Source organism: Camarhynchus parvulus, chromosome 3, assembly GCF_901933205.1.
Source record: "Camarhynchus parvulus chromosome 3, STF_HiC, whole genome shotgun sequence".
In the NCBI taxonomy this organism is placed as follows: Eukaryota; Metazoa; Chordata; class Aves; order Passeriformes; family Thraupidae; genus Camarhynchus; species Camarhynchus parvulus.
In genome coordinates, this window is record NC_044573.1 from 91,890,037 (window position 1) to 91,914,127 (window position 24,091).

General features: G+C 40.9%; 1 protein-coding gene across 2 annotated transcripts; it reads right to left on the reverse strand.

Annotated features, from left to right (window-relative positions):
- Positions 1 to 1,693: 1,693 nt before the first annotated feature.
- On the reverse strand, positions 1,694 to 23,233 carry IRAK1BP1 (interleukin 1 receptor associated kinase 1 binding protein 1). 2 transcript variants are annotated; one of them, XM_030944820.1, is made up of 4 exons: positions 22,942 to 23,233; positions 16,371 to 16,436; positions 12,421 to 12,551; positions 1,694 to 2,702 (listed from the first exon to the last, which is right to left on the reverse strand). In XM_030944820.1, exons 1-4 carry the CDS (start codon positions 23,206 to 23,208, stop codon positions 2,501 to 2,503), a joined length of 666 nt encoding a protein of 221 aa, XP_030800680.1. In that variant the 5' UTR covers positions 23,209 to 23,233; the 3' UTR covers positions 1,694 to 2,500. The 2 variants fall into 2 exon arrangements, with proteins under 2 accessions (XP_030800680.1, XP_030800679.1); XM_030944819.1 differs by lacking the exon at positions 1,694 to 2,702 and adding an exon at positions 8,618 to 11,421.
- Positions 23,234 to 24,091: the final 858 nt, after the last annotated feature.

The window sequence follows — 24,091 nt, forward strand, 5'->3', positions numbered from 1 at the left end:
CTAGTGTAGGCTAGTATTCATGTGAGTTTTCAATTGGGCATTCCTGTCATGTTGCACAGGTTTAAATCCATCAACAAAATTCCACCCTAGGCCTGGGCCCTTAGTTCCCACATGTTCACTAGGTATGGCTTGGTAACATTTTTGGTTTTTTCAGAGTCTCGCCCTTTGGAGAGCTGTGCTCAGTGAGAAGTGATGGCTAGAGCATTTCCTTTCTCTTGGTAAGTCACAACGTTTGCCACTGATGAATTTCTCTTCTTGTCTATAATGTTCCCATTGCTCCAATCTCTCTGGATCATTTGCAGATGGAGTCTGCCTCCTGTTTGCTCCCACTCTGATCTGGGTGCCATCAGCAAAACTGGTTGCAGTTGAATTTACACCACAGCAATGCGTGACACAGACGAGGCTCATGGCCGGGTTTGACCCCCCTGCAGCAGCCCAGCAGGGGCAGCCCCGGAGTTCCTGTGCTATGGAAACCACTGAGGGCGCTCCTGCTTCAGCTGTGCCGGCATCCAGCTGTGCCAATGCCGGGCCAGGGGCCGCACCAGGAGCTCTCTGAAGTACCAACAGCGTTGTGAGAGGCAGGACATGAGGCTGGGCTACAGGGTGACGACACATTTTGCATAAACATCACATGAAAGAACAACCACCGGACTTCTATTCAGAGCTGGTTCAAGCCACTTGTTCATCCGCATTCACAGAAAAAAATACCTAGGTAAGGAAGTTGAAGATGTTACTTTCTTTAAGTTAGTCTGAAGAAATAACTTAGACCTTTTTATTTCTTTATTTTAATCTCTCTAAAACTGTCGGGCTGTAAAGTCCATGCGGGTGTTTGTTGCGTTTTGAGATTAAGAAATCCTTCTGCCCTGATAGCTTTTTGTGCGAGGGAAAGCCGAGAGCAGGGGGCAACTTCCCAACCCGGCTGAGAGCCTGGCCCGGGTTCAGGCTCGGCGCTCGCCTCTCTGGGCTCCTTTAGGGCGTTGTTGTTCGGCCCCACCTGCCGCCCGTGGGCGCGCAGCCGAGCCGAGCCGGGCCGGGCCGGGTGAGGGGCCGGGAGCGGCGCTCACCGGGAGCCGGGACAGGAGCAGAGGCGCTGCCGGCTCGGGGCTGCTGCGGCTCGGTCCCCGCTCGGGGGCTGCAGGCACAGAGCGCTTCTTGCGGGCGTTCGGGTGCCTCCAAACATGCACAAAAATGTTTTGATTCGGGCTAACTCGCTATATGCTACCGCATCCTTTCTGTCTGGGGGACGCGGCTGCTCAAAATGCCGATTTTAGAGACAGGAGGAAGATGCGCAGCGGCAGAAGTTGCGCTGCCCTACTGTGTAAGTGCAGAGGGCAGCGCGGCGGCGACCCCCGGGTCCTGTCCAGCCCCCCGGCCTCGCAGCGTGCTCGTGGCTATTTGGCTGAACTGTGACTCTTCCTCCCCCCACAACACACAAGGCTAAACAAGTACTCTACAGCTGCTGATAACGTCTAAAAGGCGATTAGGAGACTTTTTTGTCTTTATTGGTGGCTCTAAAGCAGATGATGCAGAAGTTAAAAATACAGTTTGTAGTAAGGCTTCATCACACATTAAGATGTTTCCATATCCCTTATAATATTCTTTGAACTTCCTTTGGCATTGTTTTGTGATCTTGACTGCTTTTGTTGGGCAGTTTTCATAAATCTACCTCCCCATGTGCACATATGCTGTGTATATTACAGTAACCCAAATTATTTTGCATATTACATAAATTAGGAGCAGCTGTTGCAGCTCCTGGAGAACAGAGTGGGTGAATGCTGCAGTAAAACCGGGTACTCTGAGAACACCTGTGTAAAAGACACAAGTCTCAAATTTCAGCCCGACCTAGTTCTGATTTGAAGAAACCTCACAGATGTAAAGACAGTCCTCAGGTGAAGGTGAATATCTTGATGGTTTGGGAAAGAAGGGAAGAGCCATGAATATGCACTGGTATGGTGGTTCAGGTGCCTATGGGAATGAGAGGTGATGTCAAATCCTTTTCTAATCTAGTGGTGGGACCGTGGCACATTATCAGCCTGGTACAGTGCTGTAAGTGCCTTCAGCCTGAAAGAAAAACCCCTTAGTTCTGTCAGATGTGCAATTATCACTGAATGCAAACAGATTATTTTTGAGGCCATCAATCTGGTATGCCAGACATGTTTAATGCACTCAATCAGATGACAAAGCACCACAACAAATTTGGTTCATGGACAGCAGCTTTTTACTGCAAATTGGACAACCATACAAATTCCCAGTTCCTTTTTTCTTTTTTTCCCCTTCTGTTTACAGACAAAAGAGATGCCTGTATAAATCTTAAAAGCAGGTTTTTGCTGTCTTGTGTACTTTAGTCTTCTATTAGCTTCTGTAAGTACCATGAAATTTAATGCAGTTAAAGTGGCCTAAATTAAGTGTGCTCCAGCTGTAACCAAAATGCCTGAGTACAGATTGTACATAATGTTGTGAACCAGCAAAGCAACCTGAAAGAAACTGAAGTTCTACACAACTAGGAAAGCTCACAGCTACATATTTTATCTCTTTTTAAAATTTTTCTCTTCCTCTTTTCAGAGTAGGGAGCAGTGAAGTGTCGTTGCCGAAACTTCCTGTTGGAATGCCTCACATCAATGCAGCTGCAGCTCTGCAGATTTCCATGCTGCTCTTCGCTCTTCCTGCACAGTATTTCATATCTCAGTGGTACGGAACGGACTCTGCCGAGCGTATGCAAATAACAGAAAGGTTGTAAGACTCCCCTTGCCTACTGCAGTTATTTGTAAGAGAGTTCTCTTTCTCATCCCCAATGACACTTTGTCCCGGAAAGCTGAAGTGTGGGTGGATTGGCTACTCCTATACAAAACCAACATTTTAATCACACCTCAGGCATTTTTGTTGCTTCATATGACTGTATTTAGTTTCAAAATTCAAATAGCAATTGTTGATTTCTTCACACAAAAATCTTATTAATCTGCATGAGTGCCTTAACCTCATTCTTTTTTGGGACGTTCCAATATATGTTACTAAGGGTTATGTCCCTTTCAAAAGATGACAATTAAGTGTTTGATTAAGTAACGTTAGTTCTGATTTTCCATCACCTTTTGACATTTACTGTTATAAAATATTTTCTTGCATAGTATGACTCAGTACAGACTCTTAACCAACAAAATTCAATTGCAGTACATTACTTAAGGCAGTGACAATGATAAGATCTAAGTAAGGAGTGCCATTTTGTCTATGACTTAAAAGAAGCAGTGTATTGACAGAATCCCACACACATATCTCCAAATAAAAAGTGGAGACTATTACATCAGATCCAAATTTTTGATAGTGGTGTCCATTGGCAAAGACTGGCATCTTGAAATGGACCATGCAAAGAGAGACTCAGCTGTACATGTGGCCTGTGCAGTGTGCTGGCTGTGTGGTTCATCTGTGGAATTCCAGTGCATGAAGCAGGAAGAGCAAAAGATTGGTCTGATGAAAAGAGAACTAAGCTTGGCTTATGCATAAAGAGCCAGAGCGAAATAATTTTCAGGCCTCATGGAATGAGTCAACCACTTATTATTTAGATTTATGCAAAAACCTGTAGGCTTTTTTAATAGTATTTTGATTATGTACACCATTTTAAAAATATCTCACGCTCTCTATTCTCAAATAACAGTTGAAGCTGCAGAATCTGAATGTAATTTAACAATTCCTATGGTCCAAGTACAGGAAGAAAGCAGTCTTGTAATGAAAAATGGTATTTTCCAAAATTTACATATGGTTTTCTGGTACAAGTGATGACTGAAAGAATATTCATTTTCAGTGTTGATATTAATCTTGAGGAGAAATTGTTCATGGTCACTGACCCTTTCTTTCTCTTTGCTACAGAAGTGAAACTTCAAAGCTTAAATATTAAAAACCTATATAAGAATACTAGAGAAGGTTTTAAAAACAGTATGATGACCATTTTTACTCCTAAAGGATAACTGGCTCTTGGAGCATCTCAACAAGATCTTACTTGAGTCTGGATGTGTGGGCAGATGGCTTAAAGCTGTGGCTCTCAAAGACAAGGTAGGGTGTTACTGTCTGCACCTAGGAGATTTCAGCCATGGTCTGCTCTGAGCAGGAAGGTGTGCTGTGGGGGAAGTAAGTGACAAAGAGGAAATATCTCTCATTTGCTTCTCAGACTGATCTGGAACTTTCTACACAAACATCAAAACTGAACTCAATGTGAAACTAAACATAACTCATGCCAGTAATTCTGTACATGTTATCATCAAAATTTGTCTGATTCTGAAGGCAGAACAATTAGCCAAATTAATGACTGTAAGCAACTACGTTTGTAGGATCAGATGCTTTAGCAGTGGATGGATATCTTATGCTCGATATTGTATTTCAAAAAAATCTGAATTGGGAATCACAGACAGAAAATCTGCGGGTTAAGAAGTAGTGAAATTTTGATTATTGGTCATGTAACAACGATTGGTCTAAAAAAGTAAAATTCTATCCATTCATACATACACACCATTTTAATTTAAGAAGACTTCGTGGACTTCTTTCGGTTTGTTGATGGGCTTATTTGTGAGATTTAATTCATGTACAGTAGAAATACTCCAAAGGTTTTACTTTGTATGGACCTTCAAAGGTCCTTTATTCTTGATCCATGTACAATAATCAAAGGTGGCAGGTCCTCTGAACTGTGGAAGATCCTGACTTAGTTTTGTTTCCAGCAAAAGCTAGGGGAATGGCCTATGAATGGAATCAAAACCTGTGCTCTTCTAAGGTTCACCATAAATTGCTTCTCAACTTCGTGGAAAGCTCCATGCATATCTAAAATAAAGCATGCAAAGATCAAATGATCCATTGATTATTGGTATATAGTTGGATTATTTGTATATAGTTTGCGTATAGTATATTGTCTGTGTCTTCTGAATATTTTATAAAGAATTGGTTGTCCTAGAAATAATGTCATTTGAGACCTTCTATATTAGCTGCTGTTTTAACTTTGCCAATTGCTCTTTCTGTTAAGAGGTACTTGTCAGCCTTAAGTCTTTCTACATATTTGAGCTAAACCAAACTTTTGTAAAAACATTGTTTGCGCAGGAACCTGCTCTCACTTTCCTCCAGGCAGGGTGAAGGGAGTAAGACTGAAAGGCACCATCAAAGAGGAAGGAGACTAGGACAACCTGTAGTTCTTTGGCACTAATGGTTTGCTGGCTAGTATGGACGCAGAATGTTACCCAAACTCCTCTGTTCATAGACGGCTGCTGCTACATTGCCAGCAGAAGGAAATGTTCCATATTCTCATTGTTTTTTTACAATTTCTCTTTATCACTATAGCAATGAAAACTGTTAGCCATTTCCCCTTTCTAAACATGTCCGTCTCCTACTGCCAACCTTTTACACTCAGATGAAATTCAGTCTAGTGCAGAAGGAAAAGCTACACCTACTGCAGCCTTAGGCAGGGACTCATCGCCAGACACCTTGTCCATACCAGTATAAATCAATTTTAAAAGACTTTACAAAAGATACTGAAGAATCACACTGTAAGAATGCAGAGCAGTGTTTGCTCACCTCTATAAAATCAGTGGGTTTCCTCTGATATAAAAATTCTAATGCAACTGTAGAGTAACATATTCAAAGAAATTAGATTCATTCTCTTTTTTTCCTGTTGGAACAAATTCCTTTTTCTTGTATATTCCTTAAAACTCATGCAGGCTTCAAACTGTAGAGAATTTTGTATCAAAGGCTTTGCAGTATCCCACTTAGGATAATTAACCTTCTGATTATTATTAAAACTCAGCTTCTAAAGAACTTGTTTGTATGTTGAGTTATTAATTTTACATTTTAGGAATTGGTACTATGGAGAGAACAAAGCTAAAAGTGGTGCCAATGAAGCAAAACCCCATTCTTATCTTGCAGGTATTGAAGTTTTTGCAATCCTTTCATAATTTACTTATGATGTTGTCTATAAGGCTCCTATAGTGGATTTCTTTACTTAATTTGTAAATGGCAGACTGTTTTCCTTTTTTCATCTCTCTAAACATGATTGATAATATTCAGTAAACAAAACAGTAAACATAAAATCCAAGGCCTCTTCCCTGTGTTGTGTAATAGTATCAATATGATGTAACTATATGTATGTATTTTACTGAATACATCAGTGTATGTATTCTGAAGGAAGGAAAAAGAAATAGCTGACCACTTTGTTCCTGGAAAAAAGTTCCTAACCAGACTGAATAGAAGAATTCTGTGACTTAAACTAGCAAAAATAATGTCACAATAGGTTACCACATGTAAGCACTGTAAAATAGTGTATGTAAGGCTTAAGTAACTGTCAATGCACATACGTGTTAATGCTTTCTAAAACTCTGTTAAGATCCCTATGTAATATCAAATGCATGAAAACAGAAAAATTTCTTAGTGGATGTTCCTTTGTAAAATATAGTAATCAATATTCTGGGGGAAAAAAACCAAAGCAACTGTTCTTCTTTAATTCCCCTATTAATCTAATTATCAGTTCTCTTCAGGTAGAAGTCAGTATAATTTCTGTTAAAATGCTTAATATAACTGATCAAACTTTTCTCCTTGCTAAGTCTCTTTCTTTGTTAAATTAGAATCAGCTCATGTTCACAGTCCAAAGCCCGAATATATTAAGTTCTGTGTGGGCCAGGTAGTAATTCACAGATTTGGCTACTCAGGTGTCATTGTTGGATGGGATGTAAAAGCTAACACTCCAGAAGAACAACTACAACCCAGATATCCTCCAGTGAAACAGGTCTGAATGTACTAAACTCTTGCTTTATTAATATATACACAGAATAACTGAGGTTAAAACACCCTCAGAAACTCTGTTACAGACCAACTTCCTGCCATCCTAGTGGGAAATACTCCAGAGTTCTGCATCACCTGTGCAGCTGAGTGGTACCTTTGCTGCTTCTGCACTGTGGTCCCAGTATAGCTTGGCTTTTACACCACTGAGTGGCTAAGCTTTGCTGGTCAGGGCTGTAGTGGACACATCTCAAATTAAAACTACTCACTTTTTAAACACAGTGTTATATTTGAAGTACTAGTGTCAACCTATGTTGTCTGAATGGATTTCTCCTGCTGTGTCACTAAATTTGAGAAGCTGTTAAGTCCTTTATCTGATGCCATCCATAATTGGTGGCATCTTCACTGCACTTAAGAAATGCAAGCAATCCTCTGTGTTTAATTAAGTTTCAGCGAAAAAGCAATGTTTTTGAGGATCTGGTTACTTGGAGTGTAAATCTATTTAGAAACACATTTTTGTTAGAATTCTTAAAGCCTTTGAATTTCTCTTGCTTAAGTCCTTGTATTTGAAAATCAGATGCTAAATCTTTGTTGACAGTGCTAATCTGGTAATGCAGTGCTTCATACTCTGCATGCCACTGACATGCTGCTTAAGTGGCAGGAAGACACTAAGTATTAAGTCAGAAGACTGAAAATGAGGAAAACATGAAAATCTCCACCTATAGCAGAAAATTCATGTTCAGCTGGGAACTGACATTCAGTCACATTTTGTGTGTTTGGTTCCTTCCCTGATGTAGTTTTATCCAACTGTCCCTCATCTTTGGCTTCTAAAACAGCTGCATCCTTGCTTTCTTTTCTCCCCTCAGTAGTGTTATCACCAGCTGAACCCCCAAGAATTTCTTAGCAGACATTGATTCTTTTTATGTACCTTGCATTGTTCTGCTGTCCCAGCCTTGTGTTCATCTTTATTGTTTTAATTTCAAGAGTGATGACAAGAGGTTTAAGCGTCTTTTGCTGGTTTTGAGGTTTAATTGCCTTTGCCTATCATGTCATAAGCACTTTGCAAAATGCCTTCTGATCTTTAGGCTTCAGCTTACTGAGCCTGGTCCTTTGTAAATCCCTCAAAATATCAGCCAGGTTTTCCTTGCCTTCCTCTGACTTCCAGATCTTTATGAAATCACTGAGCAGAGGCCACTGCCTGTTCATTGATTGATACTGATTGCTTCATAAACTCCATCTGTATTCATCAATCCCTTTTTTGTGTTTAGATTGTGGGTTACTTTGGGCAGGAATGTTTATGGATAGCAGCGAATATCATGGCCCATATTCCCTGGCCCAGGATTTGTTTTCATAGGCACTTCTTTGTTGGAAGATTCATGTATATATACACATAGAAGTTGCCTTAGCTCTTTCCAGGGACCATGGTTGTTGGAGGTGGCATTATGTTCTGAACTTGTCTCTTCCTCTCTTGGAGTTTAGCTGTGACTTGTGAAGGAAAAAGGGTGTTAGCAGATCGTCATTGGGCCTATGTACAAAAAAGCAAGGATATTGTAAATCTTGTTTCTTGCAAGGTCTGTGGGAAAAAAAGGTTAATTAAACTCTTGATTCTTAAAAAATGTTTCAGATATCCCAAGAACTTTGTGTGTTGCAGTTCTGATTGCTTTATATTTAATTCTGACATTGGTAAAATCAAAAATGAACTGGCTGTATATATACACACACACACACATATATATATACACATGTATCTCAAGGGGATTTAGGTTCTGTAAGCCCACTGAAAGTTAACTGATTATAATATGTAATCTTTAGTCATCATCTCTCTTTTAGGCTATTTATTTTCTTTCTATTTTTACAGGATCTAAAAGATACTCCTCACTATCGAATTCTAATTAACAAAGCAAATGGATTTGGCAAATCTACAGCTTATGTTTCTGAGGAAGAGATAACAGTTATTATGGGATTAGAGGTAGTATTTATTTTTATTCAACTGCAACTTGATTGTTATCCTGTATGTTTAAAAGTTGGCTGACCTTTGGCTTAATAGATACCAGCTAGGATGCAAAGTTAGTGAAAACTAACAGAGAAAGCAGATAAACAAATTACTGCTGTACTTTCAAGCATGGGTTTTTGAAGCTGAAAAATGACCAAACTCAGGTAGTACCCACTTTGAAGTATCCAATTGCTGAGGTTTGTAAGTGTTTTGGCAACTTGATTTCCATTATATATATTCTGGGGATCTAGTAAAGTATGTTAGTTTCTCAATTCTACTCTGAAAAATCTCCATTTCAAACAGCTCCTGCTCAGCTGCTGCCCAGACTGAAGAATGTCTTCTTTCTTATCTGCAAAGTTCTTCGGGAGCCAAAATTCTGTTTTGTGTATCAGGGTTGAAGTAGCTTTTGATTCCTGGCTTATGCAAGGCACACCTGATTTTTAGACTAGTCTGAGACTCTGAGCCAGAAAACAGCCTTCAGGCATGCATGCCACATACAGGTGGCTTTTTGCAAGGGAACCCTATGCTGTTGTGGATGCCTTCTCTGTGGACAGTGGCAGGGTCTGTATTTAAAAAAAACAGCAAGTAGATGAACCATTCACCTAACAGGAGACACTTGGTCTAGTCAAACAGGGCAGATTAAAAATTGGCACGTTCCTCTGCCTTTTGGGAAAACCTCCCAAAGGAATTGTGTAAGTCAGCCTGGCCTGAAGGCTCTCCATGCTCTCTCTCAAAACTGTGCTACTGCACATAAAGGACCCGTCTCAACCACAGTGTGACACAATCACCTCTTTTATTCAGGAGAAGTCTTAGTTCAGTCCATTCTGGTTTAGCCACCAATTGTCATATAGAATATGCCAACGTGCCTGAATTTAGGAGCAGAAACTATGCCGTTCCAGATGAGTATCATAAACATTTAAAACTGGATTCTGCCCACGCTGTCTAAAAAATGCACCTTCCACTATGCCAGTTAGCTGGCTACCTTCAGTTTCCTTTATATTCCATCAGGAGAAACAGATACTTAATCTTAAATATTTACCTTGTGGAATTAGCTTTTAAGGTATCAAATTGCTTTATTTGCCCACGTGGCAGGTTAATTCTCCACGCAGATTATTGGAGAAACTACTGGTAACAAGCTCACAAAACCAGGTATTTCAAAGTTGTCTAGCTGAGATTATTAACAGATGGTGAGTCATGCCTCCAGTTCAAAAGGTCTGTGGATTGCCCTTACTCAGCCTTTTCATAGCCTAACAGGCACAGTAATTTCTTGAAGAGTTGAGAGATCAGAAAATGCTTCGACTTGTCACGACCCTTTTCCAGCTGACAGTTCTGAGCCACTCACTGTGGGCTTCCTGCACCAAGACAAGGCTTGGATTGTCCTTGGTGGGTTTGCATCTTCATATTGGACCTAGGGTCATCTCCTGGGTCTGTCTTCACCATTTCCCCCACAGCTTCTTTACTGTTCTTGCTGCCTCATTGGATTAGATAACTGATCCAGCTAAAAGAAATACCAAATACCTCTAACAAGTGTTAGAGGTTCATAAGTTGGAGCAACACAAGTGGGAACTACTTCAGTAAGAAACAGCGCTGATTTTAAACATTGATGCTGGTGTAAATCTAGTTTGTAACATCTCAGGAGATCTGTTCAACATTTGTAAAGTACTTGGATAGAATTGCTATTCTGATGACAGAAATTCAGTTATGGTACACAGAAAATGTCATTGAAAGTATCTCTATGTACATTAAAGACTCATCAGGAGTTTTCAAACAATGTAGTCTACTTCATTTAAGTATCAGTTTATATTTATTGCCAATTCTAATGCTTCTTCAACTTGAAATATTTATTTTTCAGGTGTATCACCCTGATATGGAAACCTACTTCAGTGGATATGATGGATCAAAATACATTATGCAGCCATGGTTGAAAAAACTCTACCCTCATGACTGAGTACTTCAGTGTCTGTACATGTAATGTACATCCAGATAACAGATGTCCTTTTTAAAACTGAGCAAACAGACACCAGGATAAAATGTATATTTTTTTCCTATGATGAAATAAAACATTCCTAAGCAGGTTTTATGTTGGACACTCACTTTTGTCAGAGGTGAACACAATGCCTGTTCAGATTGTCACGACTCTGCAATGGGGATTAATTTCCTTCCAGTTTTGGGAGGAAAGGTAAACACAGTTTCAGATATAGCACAGTTTCAGCCAGGTGTGCCAAATGTTTGGCACATCAAATATCTTGCTGTTTTACAGGGGCCAGGAAAAAAAAAAGCAGTTGTGAACTGTACTTTCAGAATTAACTGTAACCTTAATTTTAGAGGACAGACTTACCACAAGAGTGAATTAAAAACATCAAAAATCACAAGTAAGGATAAAGATTTTATTAAGATGTGTAGGATTTGAAGGTTTCTAGGGCAATTTGCTTCTTCTGTTTTCTTTTCCCTTTATCTCAAATGCAGCAAACACTCTACAAGATGCATAAGCAGTAGCATTTTGGATTCTTTCTTGCAGAGTCTGTGAATCAGCAGAGTGTGACAGGTGACTGTCTATGTGGCCTCCCCATTCTTTTGTTTCCTCTTCTTTTATCAATAAAGGCTTTCCCAAGGCCTGGCCAAACAGCTGACAGACTTCCTGGGCCTTCCGGCGTGTGTTTCCCACGGCAGTGACACACACTTGGCGGCTGAGAGGTGGAAGCAGCAGCACAATAACAAGCAGGTTCAACTGATGTACAGCGCGCCTGCCAAGCCTTTTGTTTTTAGCATTGCAAGTTTCTTAACTACAGAGATGGTAAGGCACATCATCTTCCCCCAGCTTCTGAGCCACAGCTTGGGAATTGAGGGGACAGTGCGTGGAGGAAAAGTCAGCATCCTCACTAATTCTGATGAGATCAAGCATTTCTAACACCTGCATGCTGCAGGCATCCACGCTGAGTCGAGCAAGAGTTCAACCCTTGCTCCAGGCATTTCGGTGGCTCAGCTTCAAGGTATATTAGCACCTGCTTAACGTCACTGGCCATATTTCCTGATCTCCTGTAGATACCTCTGACATTCACTTTTGGCACCTCTGGAACCTTTAACAGCAGCTAATTAAGCTTGCTGCTTGGACCAGGCAGTTCTTTCTTACAAGAGGCAAAACCCCAACCAAGACTAAACTTCCTTCTCTCCCTCCCATTTAGTGAGAGAAGCCTGGACTGAATAGTCAATGCTTAAAACAGATCAAGATTGTGAGCGTCAGGACACATTATTTTGATGCTGAGAAGTGCCACACATGGTTCTTTCTAGATCATGTCAGCTAACAGTAACGGGAACTGGCACAGGTACTTGAAATTATCAACACCTGGCAACACACTTGCACCCTCATGAATGAATACAAATGAAATCTACACATGATCATATAATCAAAGACAAATTCTGTTGACTTAAGATTCACAGCAGATTATACTCCAGTGGAAATCAGCAGGAAAATAACTTTTATTACATTCTGCTTTTGCACAGGTACAAGAACAAATTCTATCTTCTAGGCTGAACAACATTAACTTATAAGTTATATTAAATACTGAACTCTCTAACATAAACATTCATAGGTGTGAAGGAAACTACTTGCTCCCATTGCAAACAGCATAAATTATGTATTCATATTAACTGAGGGTGTAAGACTTCTGGCATGTGAGAGAACTTACCGAAGTGTGTCTATGGCTTCTGGTGTATGGTAGAAATGAGGTGGATTGATGGTAACAGAGGTTCCTAACTTTTCAATGAGTAGATTGCAAACATTCTGCATTTTTCCAAAATCACTGAATATGATACAGACCTGGGAGTGAGTGAACAGACATCACATGAGTAATATTTTCGTTTTCCACTATGACTCAACACTTTTATTTAAATCAGTGTAAGGCCAGACATCTACAAGGTAACTAAACACACTAGTGCCATATACAACTCCAACATTTATGAACTTATAAGACTTCTATATAGCCCTAGAGACTAGCATTATGTTTGCAATGGAAAGAAGTTCTTAAACAGCTTAAAACTGAGGATTAAGAAATCCCTTCCTGAGGAAATGCAGAATTCTTGGTATGCAGACAATCTGAAGAATGAATGTGCTCTGGTGCACATGACTAGATGCATCCTGGTTCGTCCCTTCTCAGATTGCTAGATGTTAATTATGCAGAAGCTCATACAAAATGATGTGGAAAACACTGTGCATGAAGGAAAAATACATTTTAATTCCAAGCATTAGATTAAATAAACCTCAGCTATGAGATTAAGCTAGACTGAGCCCAGTTCAGCTTGCAGTGGGCTCCAAATCCTGCGTTGTCTGAACAGAATCACTGCAGTGCTGAGAGGGAACTGGGCACTTCAGACTTGGATTAAAAACAATTTAAACACCCAACAGCCTCCGGCTGTAAGAAGCATTAAATGAAGATGCACTAGGAATTCAGGTCCTTCCCAAATGCTATGAAGCAGCAATCACTATCGCCCCTGGATCCAGAGCCCAACAGTTTTCCTGGTGGAAAGTCCAGCCAGGCAGCAACTTGCCAGGCAGAAGCCAGCTCTTCTCTGCAACAAAGCACAGCTGCCAGGATTGAAGCAATGACACTGAGCTGATACAACACTCAGGAACCACAAATCCTGGATCCCTAACTTTTTTAAAAAAAAACCTAAAACCTCATCTTCACTTCCAGTACCATGCTCCCACCATGAGTCAGGTTCACCTTCTCTCTTATCCCCAACTCCCTTCTTTTTGCATATTAATACAGCTTCCACAGGAGTGGAAGAAAAAACCTGCAGTTAAGAAAATTCTACTGCCAACACGTGGGACGTACAGTTGCCCCCATGGCTGCTGCAGTCTATGCATCACTCTACCACAGTGAAGGGATATGACACAGAAATCCCAGTTACAGCATGTCAGCAGCACTGCAGCAGCTTCCTGTGTGCATACCAGAGATTTATTTACCTTGTGCACAATGAGATAATTCAAGGAAGCTGAGTCTCTCAGTGAGGGAGGAGGGACCTACTTCATATGCATAGTAAGGTAAAAAGTAATTAATGCTCCCATCTTGTTACCCTTGACAGCCTTTTGGTGTAGTACCTGAACCTTATCCTGGCTTGGATCCTTGCACCGGTTCAGTGGCTCTGAAAGGTGCAGTGTCAATTGAACAGAGACTGAACATGAGGCTACACCTACAGTTTTTTCTTCAGTGGCAGTTCTTGCCATACATATAAAAAGCACACATCCCCCTGTGATGTTTTGCCAGGAAACTGTCATAGCTGTATTTTGTAGAAAGTCTCACTATGAGGACTGTCATAGTGTTTTCCAGATTGCCATCAGCATTTACAAGATTTGTTCCTTCTAGGGGATGAAACAAAAAAAGTGATGAAACAAAAGAACTATGGGTCTTAAGCAGGAAATAAATTGCTCAGACTGGGGCACTTTTGGGCACTCAGGAACTTTACTGTTAAAAAAAAAGCACTTGATCAGGTACCCTCAGAAGTAGAAAACAAAGCTGATTTTGCTGCTTCCCCCTCCTAAAAAAAATAAAAATCAAAATTTTCATTTAGAGCTACATCTAATACATTCCACTTACAATAACAGAGAATACTTCAACATTAAAATGCAAATAAATGTTTTAACTTTTTCAGTTATTAAGGTTAAAAAGTAACATGAAGCTATGTAAAACTATTAGAGACATTCCTAGATTTGGAAAAGGCTGCAAATGACAAGAAGTTATGGTTTATAAGGAGGCAAGCATATTAAGAAATGCACAAAACCAACATAATCTTCCTCCCATGAGAACGTCATGAAATAAATGAACTATTATGATAAAGATATTATAAAGCTTTGTGATCTTATACACAACTTCATTCTTCTGCATATTTTCCTTTGTTATAGCATGAATTAAAATTATCTCCTTACAGTTGAAAGAATATCTTGAATTCTTCATTATACTTTTAAATAGCTACACGCCTGGGAATTTTTCAGTCTTCTAAAAATTCTTTACAGGAGACAAATGGTAAAGAGTTTACAGAATGAAGTAAAACAGGATGTCCAAGACTTTACATATAACACAGATAAAATGGCAAACTCTAACAGTGAAGTGAGTGGAAGTGAGTTTTAAATTAATTCATGTTGCTAAAGTAGGCAAACGTGCTTGTCAATGGACACTGGTTTATGAAGCTGCACTAATGAAGCAAAGATATACATAAAGGGAGAAGCAAGGAGAGACTGATCTCTGCATTAAGAGTGGCCACACTGCCACCTCAGCGTGCAGGGCAGCCAAAACAGCAGCACCGTGGATGGATTCTTCCAGTTCCAACCCCTGGGGTCCCAGGCAACCCACACTTTGCAACAGCAATTACAGCTGGTCCAAGCTGCTTACAAATCAACACTAAATCTAAGTAATTAGCCTTCCACATATAATCCTTGCTGTACAAAAACTAATAGCAGAAGATAGATAATTGGTTAAGTCGCCACTTAAGACTGAAGTTGTAAGCCTAAGCTTGTCTGTAGCCTAAACAATTCATATAATAATTAATATTAAGGGTTTTATTAATTTTTAAGTACAGGTCATCTAAAAACATGGTGATTTAAGCTCCCAAGGTAGTATGCGCCTCCATGATGAGGCTGAAGTCATTTAGAACATGAATGCACACCATTTAAGTATCTTAAGACTCATTTTAAAATCCAACTTTTGTTCTCCAAATTCTCAATCATTTCAGTATTTATTGGTGTTATTTAGATAAGAATATGACTTTAAGCAAGCAAACTAAGGAGGCTGAACTTGTTTAAGAGGACTCTAAACCACCGCTCTATAAACCAGCTATCATTTTATTGCAGGCTTCCAGGTTTACTTTGTAAGGATCTCTAAACTTGCTGGGTAGTGATTAAAGTTTTATGGTCTAAAAAATACATTAGCTGAACACACATAATTTCCCTCAGTGAATGTTTCAAGCACAGCATTTATTTCCTACTATGGCATGAATGTGCAAATATATACTTCCCTTAGCAGACACTGAAGTAAATGGGATTATTCCCATAATATCTGCATTTCACAGAGCACTTTTTACCTACAAAATTCTGAGCCAATTACCCAGGAAACAATTACCTTTACTTTACTTAGAGCAAGCTGATGGCAGAGTTGTACAGAACAGACCAAAATCCAGGTGCTCTGCAACTGTGGCCTAAGCAGATCTTGCATTTGCTCCCAGTTCAAGGAGCTAAAATAATGGAAAAAAAATATTAAAGCTGAGCTGGGGAAAAAAACGGTTAGTAAACTGGGGCAGCTTTCTGAACTCACCAACTCCTTGCAAGAAGCAGAGGGCAGGAAGGGCTACAGGCAAAGGAAAGTTCCGAATTGTTGGTTTGCTCACACTGCCCCAGAACCAAATATGCCAGTCTGTAGCATCAGGTAACATTTAAAAAGCACACATTCATCTGAGAAGAAAACAAGTTCAGCACACAACAGAAGACTGCAGCTGAAGTCTGCTATAAACTGCAGTCCTTAAATAGTTTTTTTGGACTATGCAGCCGTTATGTTCCTTGGTTTAAGAAAAGACAGTCTGCAAATTTTTATAGACTTGACACACTTCTTATTCTTTAATTTTATTTTTGGTTAGGTTGAATACATACCTCTGCTTCCATTTGGTAAGTATTTTCTACTCTACTAAAATCTTCTGTTACAGTCATATTTTCTTCCTAAAACAAAGTAGAGGAATATAACCTTAAAAGACAGAAATTAAGCATCTGCTGTATGTACATGGTGTCCTATAAAAGCTGAACTGTTTTGGCATATTACTTATGACTTTGAAACAGAAATTTTGAATTTTCCATGCAAATATCTTCAGTTAAAAACTAGCTTGAATTATTCTAAGTCAATTACACAGTAGCTCTATAATGTAATTTTGCTGCTATTCCCTTGAAGAGAACAATTAGGTCATAAAAGTAGCTGCTAGGTAGAAGCTGTGTGTATTAGTATGTAACTGTAAATTCACCTGGTACAAGAAATCTAGAAGCTTCAATTGCTTTTACAAAGTTAGTATGTGAGAAGTGCTTTTTAGGCCCCTATTTTAAGATATTTTAGCAGCAGCAGCAGCTTGTAGCAAGGTCATATGAACAAAGATTGAACAGCAATTATTCTGGCATAATGGTAACCCTTGAAAAAGGCTGTTCCACCAGTGATGCCTCGGCATCAACAGCAGCTACACTGGTCAACATAATGGCTGCACAGAGCATTAGGAAATCCTGTAGGACACATAAATAAGGTACTGGACTCAAGAAGATACAGAATAATGGCAGGTACATGTGAATATTTGACCAGCTTGCTACTGGTCTAACAGTCGCATATCTTTCACCCACTTTGCTCTGCAGTGAACAGTTTGAACAATTTATTGTGAAATTACTCTAACATAGCAAAAAAAGTACAGCCTACAGCTTAATTGCAGCTTTGCATGTAACACCTATGAAGTGTAGTAGAGCAAATACCCAGCCTTCCAGTTACTAAAGAAGTTTTGTTTACTAGATTTATTTGCATAGGAAATATTTTCTTCAATGTTGACATTCACGATGCTTTGTGTCAGAGTATTTCCTACAGACGCTCAAGTCTTCAAGTTTATCATGTAGCATGCATGCATGCATAAGTTTATGCAAATGATATTAACTATGAGAAGCGTTTTCCTTTTAAAATATTATATGGTTTTATTACCATATAATATGGTCATATTACGAATAAAAGTCTACAAAAAACTGAAATTTCAAAATTTGTATAATGATTGATTGGTAGTGTTCAAATTTAAGCACAACAGTCCTATTTTTAGATATTTTCAGAAAGTCTCTTCTAGTAAGGGCAAGGATTAGCAAGGGCCAGTAGTCCATAAAAGCTGTATTTTTTCTTTTATGTGGCTGGCTGGGGTTTGCTAGAGTGATCAAGACAGTCTAGCACCAACAGCTCATTTAATTTACAGGATGGGGTAAATCTTACTATTTATGTTGGAATTCAATTACAATTGCCAAGAAATATTTTTCCCCAGAGGTTTCACATATCTTACAGAAATTACCACACAGAAAAAACAAACTACTACAACTTGTATCTTACAGAAATAGCTGTGCTGTAACACAACTGTAAACACAGAAAAAATGCATTTGTTTTCCCCTGTCCCCTCTCCTTAATCCTTTTTAAAAACAGGTTCTCTTTCCTGCTGAGCAGATCCAAGCCTTGGAATTTGGCTGTGCCCTCCCAAGGTTCCTGTGTATTTAAGGACACTGCCATCCCGTGGCATCAAGTGCTATGGCAAGATCAATATTATGGAGTGAAAGACCATTTTGCACCGTGTATTACAAAATTTCCTTCACAGCTAATTTTAATCCCACCAAATGTGACAGTAGCAGTATGTGCTACTGAAGATAAATGGATGAAATAATTGCTGAAGTCATAACAAGGTGGCCTTCTGTGATACATTTTCTGTTAGATACTTTGCTTCTGTTTGTGACTGTGTTCACACAAAGATATGGAAAAGACAGGTAGGAGACAAGAGAATTTTAAATTGGAATCAAGACTGAGACTACTTCAAAAGCAAAAATTTTTCTTCCCTACTGTTTATGTCTACTATTAATATTTTGGCTGAGGAAATACCCATTTGATTGCAATAGCCCCAGAAGAAATACTTTTCACTGTGACTTAGGGAAAGCTGCACTTCAGGTATTCTGGACACCTGGAATAACTTTCTCTATTTTCTAAATCTGTGGGCCAAGAATCACAAAAAATAATTAAACCAATATAACAATATTGGTATTTCAATCACCCCAGAAGCCACTGAACAACTCTTAACAGAATCATACTAGTGAATTCTGCTCATAAAGCCAATTTTTTATGTGGCATCACATCACTGCTTCAGGCGCTCTAAAATAAAAATGAAAAAGATAAACGATATCCCATTGAGCATATCAAGTCTAGAAATTGCTTTGCTTTATATTTTCACTCTTTTCAACTGAACCTAACCTTTTACAGTCACTCCTATCTGCTACTTCTGAACAATGTCTTAGTCCCAGGACCATTGTGTCCACCCTCATGACATTGTCTGGTTATAGGAATGACTGCTCTTTTCCCCAGAAGAGAACAAGAAAAAAAACCAAATGGGTAAGTTAGCAAAAGCATACTTCAAGGAGACAAGTATGCAACAACACACTAAGAGAACAGCCCATCTGCACATAAAATTGTGTTCTGCTCCTGGCTAATGACTTAACAAAACTATGAGACCATTTTATGACACACAAGCCAAGCCTGAGCAAGGGAAAACGTTTATAGTTTGGAATGTATGCTAATGCCCGTTGGGTAATGTATGCTGATATGTGTAACTGTAAATAAAAAATATCTGGAGACACTTGAAAATGTCTCTTAAAATCCACTTGTACATTTGAACTGATATATCCAGTATAACCTTACATTATCAAAAAAGAAAGATATCTGAACAATCAAGAGTTAGCTTCTTCCATGTGATCACGGCATTTTTGTTCTTGGCACTATGGAAATGGTTAATGAGAGCCTTGATGTACGCTCCTGTCTCCTGACAGTCATCCACAGCGTCTCCAGATAGTTAAGGATGGTGAGCACCTTCTGGGATTGGGTAGCTGTGCTCCAGCCTCTCATCCCCACACCCTGTGTGGTCTATTTGGCATGAGATGACAGAGCGACAACCCAAAACCCCATGGTGAAAAAGTTTCTGCTGCTTAAAGAAGAAATAACAGAAGTATATGTAACAGTTATTACAAGAAAGACAAAAAGTAGATTTGTACTCAGCAAATGCAGGGTACTCTAGAGATATTTCTTTAAATATGTAGTAACATAAAAAAGGCGATGCCTTACACAGGTTTTTACCTTCAGTCAGAGATACATTGTCATTGGGAGATTTTGCAACTAAGTCAGCAAACTTTAAAACCTTTTTTAACTGACTGTATGGATGTGCATCCATAACTGTGACTCCTGAATAAGTTTTGAAATATGAAGAATATTGAACATAAATCCAAGGGAGGTATCCCAGTTCAGACAATCTCTAACCCAGAGCCTACCAGATATATTTTGCTAGATGGTTTGTTTTGTTCTACAACACTGACAGGTACAACAAATATTATCACTGTTATTTTAAACATGGTGCCAATGCCAACAGTTAGATATCACCATTAAAGAAAACAAGTGTCATCTCCACACCATTTCTCAAATAAATCATAGCTGGCAAATATAAAATCTGTTTGCTTCTAGAGAAAGAGAAGAAAATGTTACTTTTGAGCAGCTGGGCTGATTAAGGGAGATGGCTTTGAAGGCTGCAGGGAAAGTAAAATCAATGGGGAAACCACATTCTGTGCTCTGAAGTGCTGCATATACTTACAGCACTCTATAAATAAATGCCACTATGTGCATCTATTTCTGATTAAAATTCTGTGTAAATGTATATGGAAATCAGGTGCTGCCCCCAGGCCTCCTGAGAAGCTGCTAATGCAAGCTCCTGCTGCTGCAAAGGTTATGCACTTCCCATCTCACAGACTTCCTACTATAGCAACAATAGGGTTAAGAAAATTGTTCTGTGGATTAATTAAAATAAATATATAGCATAGTTAGATGATTTCTAAAGAGGCCTTAGATAAGCTTGCAACAACTAGAACCATATGGAGACTGTGAAGAGACATTAATTTTACAGTTGTCTAGAATGGTATTAGCCGCAAGTGAAGTTAGCAAACGCAGTTAAGAACAAATTGCCAGCAGTGAGAGTTGTTAGTGGAAAAGCTGCAAGGCCAATAAAAGCTCCAGCAGTAGAGTGATTTAAAACTGGATGAAACAAAGCACTAAAAATTATACCGTGGGGAACTACTCTGAAAAAAAAATAACTTCATGTTGTTTTTCTCAGAGTTCCCTAGAGCTAACACTTTGCTAACACTGAGAAACCCACAACTCAAGCAGCATTTCACAGTCTCTCAACTAAGTGGAAAGAACATTTCCATTCTCCAACACACAGCATCTTCGAAAAAGATTACTGTGAAATTATTGTAACTATAATAAGACACTGAATACTCTCACATTGTAAAAACAGCCTACTCTCCACCCTGCTTGCCTGCTCACACTACTTTTCTGAACCTGTTATAAACCCAAATGAAGTAATTTGTTTGTCCAAGTTGTACTTCAGTTTGCAATCCTTTTTTCTAGCCTGTAGTGGTGCACACAGCCCCTCTAAAGCACACTCACCGATTTAACACCCTGCCTACTCTTGTTGTGTGCCAGCCACTACATGCTGGATGCTCCTTGCTGTCCCAATTCAATCAGTATCAAGCCAAAACTGGAATTCAGTTGTTCGGATTCACTGTGGGGTAAATATCTGCAACTATCTTTTCTAATACAGCCATGCTCTGAAGAACATATATTTAATTACACTCAGGACAAAAATGTCCCATAATCTGATAGCTCACCATGGTGGTGAGTACAAAGGTTGACATTTTCTCTACTAATAGGAATGAATGCATACTGAATTGCATTGTCTTCTCCCATTCCTCTTAAAATTCACCAGTTTAAACTCCTATTAACTCACTCAATAGACACTGAAGGCATTTAACCTGTAATCCCTTACAAAAATGCACCAGTTTTGGCTGAAGAAGTCATCCCGATGGCAATGGAACCCATGACAAATGCTGCCTGTGACAGACATGCACCCAGGCATGAACATCACCTAGCCCAATGCAGCCTCCATATCCCCTTGTTGTCTCGTCCCAGAGCTGCAATATGAGCTTTTGCAGGGGCGAAGTGGTCTTCTTTACTGCCTTCTTTATTCCTGAACAATTTGTATAGATGCTACAGTGACAGCATAAAACAGTTCAAAAAAAACCCCACAGAATCCTATTTTGTTTGGGAATGAAAGCTGGTGCCAGTACTTATCTTCAAATGCATGCAGCATCTGAAATGTGGGCATGCAATTTCACTGTGGCACATCAGTGTTTAGGCTGAGTAACTGACTCTCCTACTTTGCATTAACTAACTCTGACTTGCACTGTACCATCACGCAGTATCAGGAAACCCTTCTGCAATTCCTTTCTACTCCATTGAATAATCTAGTGTTTATAGCAAACCTGATCATCTCCCTTTCCCCCCAGCTTAACTGCGAATACACTCAAAAGGCACAAACCTTCTAGGGAATATAAATAACAAGTAACTTTTGAAAAGAACTGCTTATTCCATAAAAGACCAATTTTTTTTTTCTGTTTTTAAGAGCCCTATGTGTGGAACACTGTCCAAAACTCTTTTGTGAAGTCCAAAAACATCATCAGCCCGATTGTTAGGACAAATATCACCCTTATGGAGCATTTACTGTTTGGACAGAGCTTTAAAGGTAAGTCTATGCTTTTTTTCATTGTTGCAAAACTGCTTTCAGAGGCTAAAATAGTCATTGTGGTAAAGGAACTTTCTGGGTCCACAAGGGGTTTCTGTCACTTCAGCTATCTTGATCATATCCCATGTTTTTCAAAACCTCTCTACGTAAGTAGAACAAGAAAGAGGGAGAGGAAAGAGCTCTGTATGTATTTGCTACTAAGCTCTGGTCATCACAGTTACTCTGACACACACAGGTACAGGTTATGCTGCTGTGTACTACTTTATCAGTTTCACCCGCCTGCACGGGCGAATGCTGTATTACACCAACAAATAACATAATTAGGTTGGAAAAGGCCTCTGGTATCATAGAGTGCACCCTTAGACTGAACACCACCATGTCAATAGACCATGGCACTGAGACCCACGTCCAGCCTTTCCTTAAACGCCTCCAGGGACGGCGATTCCACCACCGTGGGAGTCGAAGCAGGACGCCTTTCACATGCTTAACAAGCAACCTCTTGGAAAGCCCGGGTAGCGACATTCCACCTTTTCTCCTGGGGCTGGCATGGCTGCAGCCTTCCAAAGACAGGCAGGCTTTCCCAGCGGTTCCCGAGGCTCCGAGAGCTCCAAACCCATCACTCCCCCGCTTCCCTCCGGCACCAAGGCCCTCCGCGGGCACCTCTCCTCAGGCCGGCTCCGGCGGGATGGCACCGCACCCCGCCGGCTGCCGAGCGGGACCGGGAACGGGACCGGGAACGGCCCCGGGAACCGGGAACTGCCCCACCTGCTGCCCCCCCCCGCCTTCCCCCTGGGGACGCCCCGGCGCCTCAGCGGGCCCCGGGCGGCGGAGCTCACCGGGATGCCGTGCAGGCGGGCGGTATGAGCGATGTACTGCAGCCGGCGGGACACGCTGCTCCGCGCCGCCACGGCCGCCTCCTTGCGGCTGCCGAGCCGCAGCGACACCCGCGCCCGGTCCGGGCGGGCGCTCAGCTCCGCGCTGCCGCTCACATGCACCTCCCGCCCGGGCAGCGCCGCAGGCTCCACGCGTGCCTCCGAGGCCGGGGACGGGGCCAGGTCGAGCTCGGCGAAGACGCGAGAGGGGGGCGGCGCGGGCGGCGCCATGGCCGTGGCTATGGCGGCCCCTCACGGCGCCATGGCAACCCCGGGGCGCCACGTCACAGCGCCCGCCCGCTCCCGACCGCCGCCGCGCGGGCCCGGAGGCCGCCGCTCCCGCCGGGACCGGTGTCCTCACGGCGGCGTTAAGGGAGGAAAAGACCTCCGGGATCAGCGAGTGCAACCTATGGCCGGACACCACCACGCCAATTAAACCGTGGCGCTGAATGGCACGTCCAGTCTTTACTAAAACACCTCCCGGGTGACTCCCCCATCTCCCTGGACACTCCCTTCTGATTTATAATCACCCTTTCTGTGAAGAAATTCCTCCTAATGTCCAACCTAAAACTCCCTGGTGCAGTTTAAGACTCTATCCTCCTGTCCTGTCGCTGGTTGCCTGGGAAGTCCCTCCACCGCTCGCCCAGGGGACGCTGCCATGGCAGTGTCCGAGGGTGGTAGCCGGCCATGAACGTGACTGAGCACAGACAAGAGGACAAGGTTCCCGCCCTGGCCCAAGCAGGGGCAGCCACAGCAGGTTGCCTGTGTCCTGTTCAATTTTTAATATTTCAAAACATGGAGACTCCAGGATCTGAGCAACCCAAGTCAGCGTTTGACCATACTTGGAGTAAAAAATACAGGGTTTTTATGTCCACCTGGAGTGTCGTGTGTTTTAATCTCTGTACAATGTGTCCTGTCACAGGGCAACACTGAAGGCAGCCTGGCTTCCATGTCTTCCATCCATCAGGCATATAAATATAGACTGATAAGATCTCCCTGATCTTTTTCTAGGCTGTAGTTCCAGCTCTGTCAGCCCTTCCTCATAAGAGATGCTTCAGTCCCTTCATCGTGTTCAAAGCCTTTTGTTGCACTTTCTTCAGTATGTCCTTATCTT

Bases quoted from the DNA above. Each gene is read 5' to 3' on its own strand.
- IRAK1BP1 (XM_030944819.1), bottom strand. From the start codon at position 23,208: ATGGCGCCGCCCGCGCCGCCCCCCTCTCGCGTCTTCGCCGAGCTCGAC. The intron at 12,552-16,370 runs GTATGTATTCAA...ACTCACTCCCAG, and splicing joins CTTACCAAATGGAAGCAGAG to GTCTGTATCATATTCAGTGA. The intron at 11,422-12,420 runs GTAAGTTCTCTC...TCCACCTCTCAG, and splicing joins GAAGCCATAGACACACTTCG to CCGCCAAGTGTGTGTCACTG.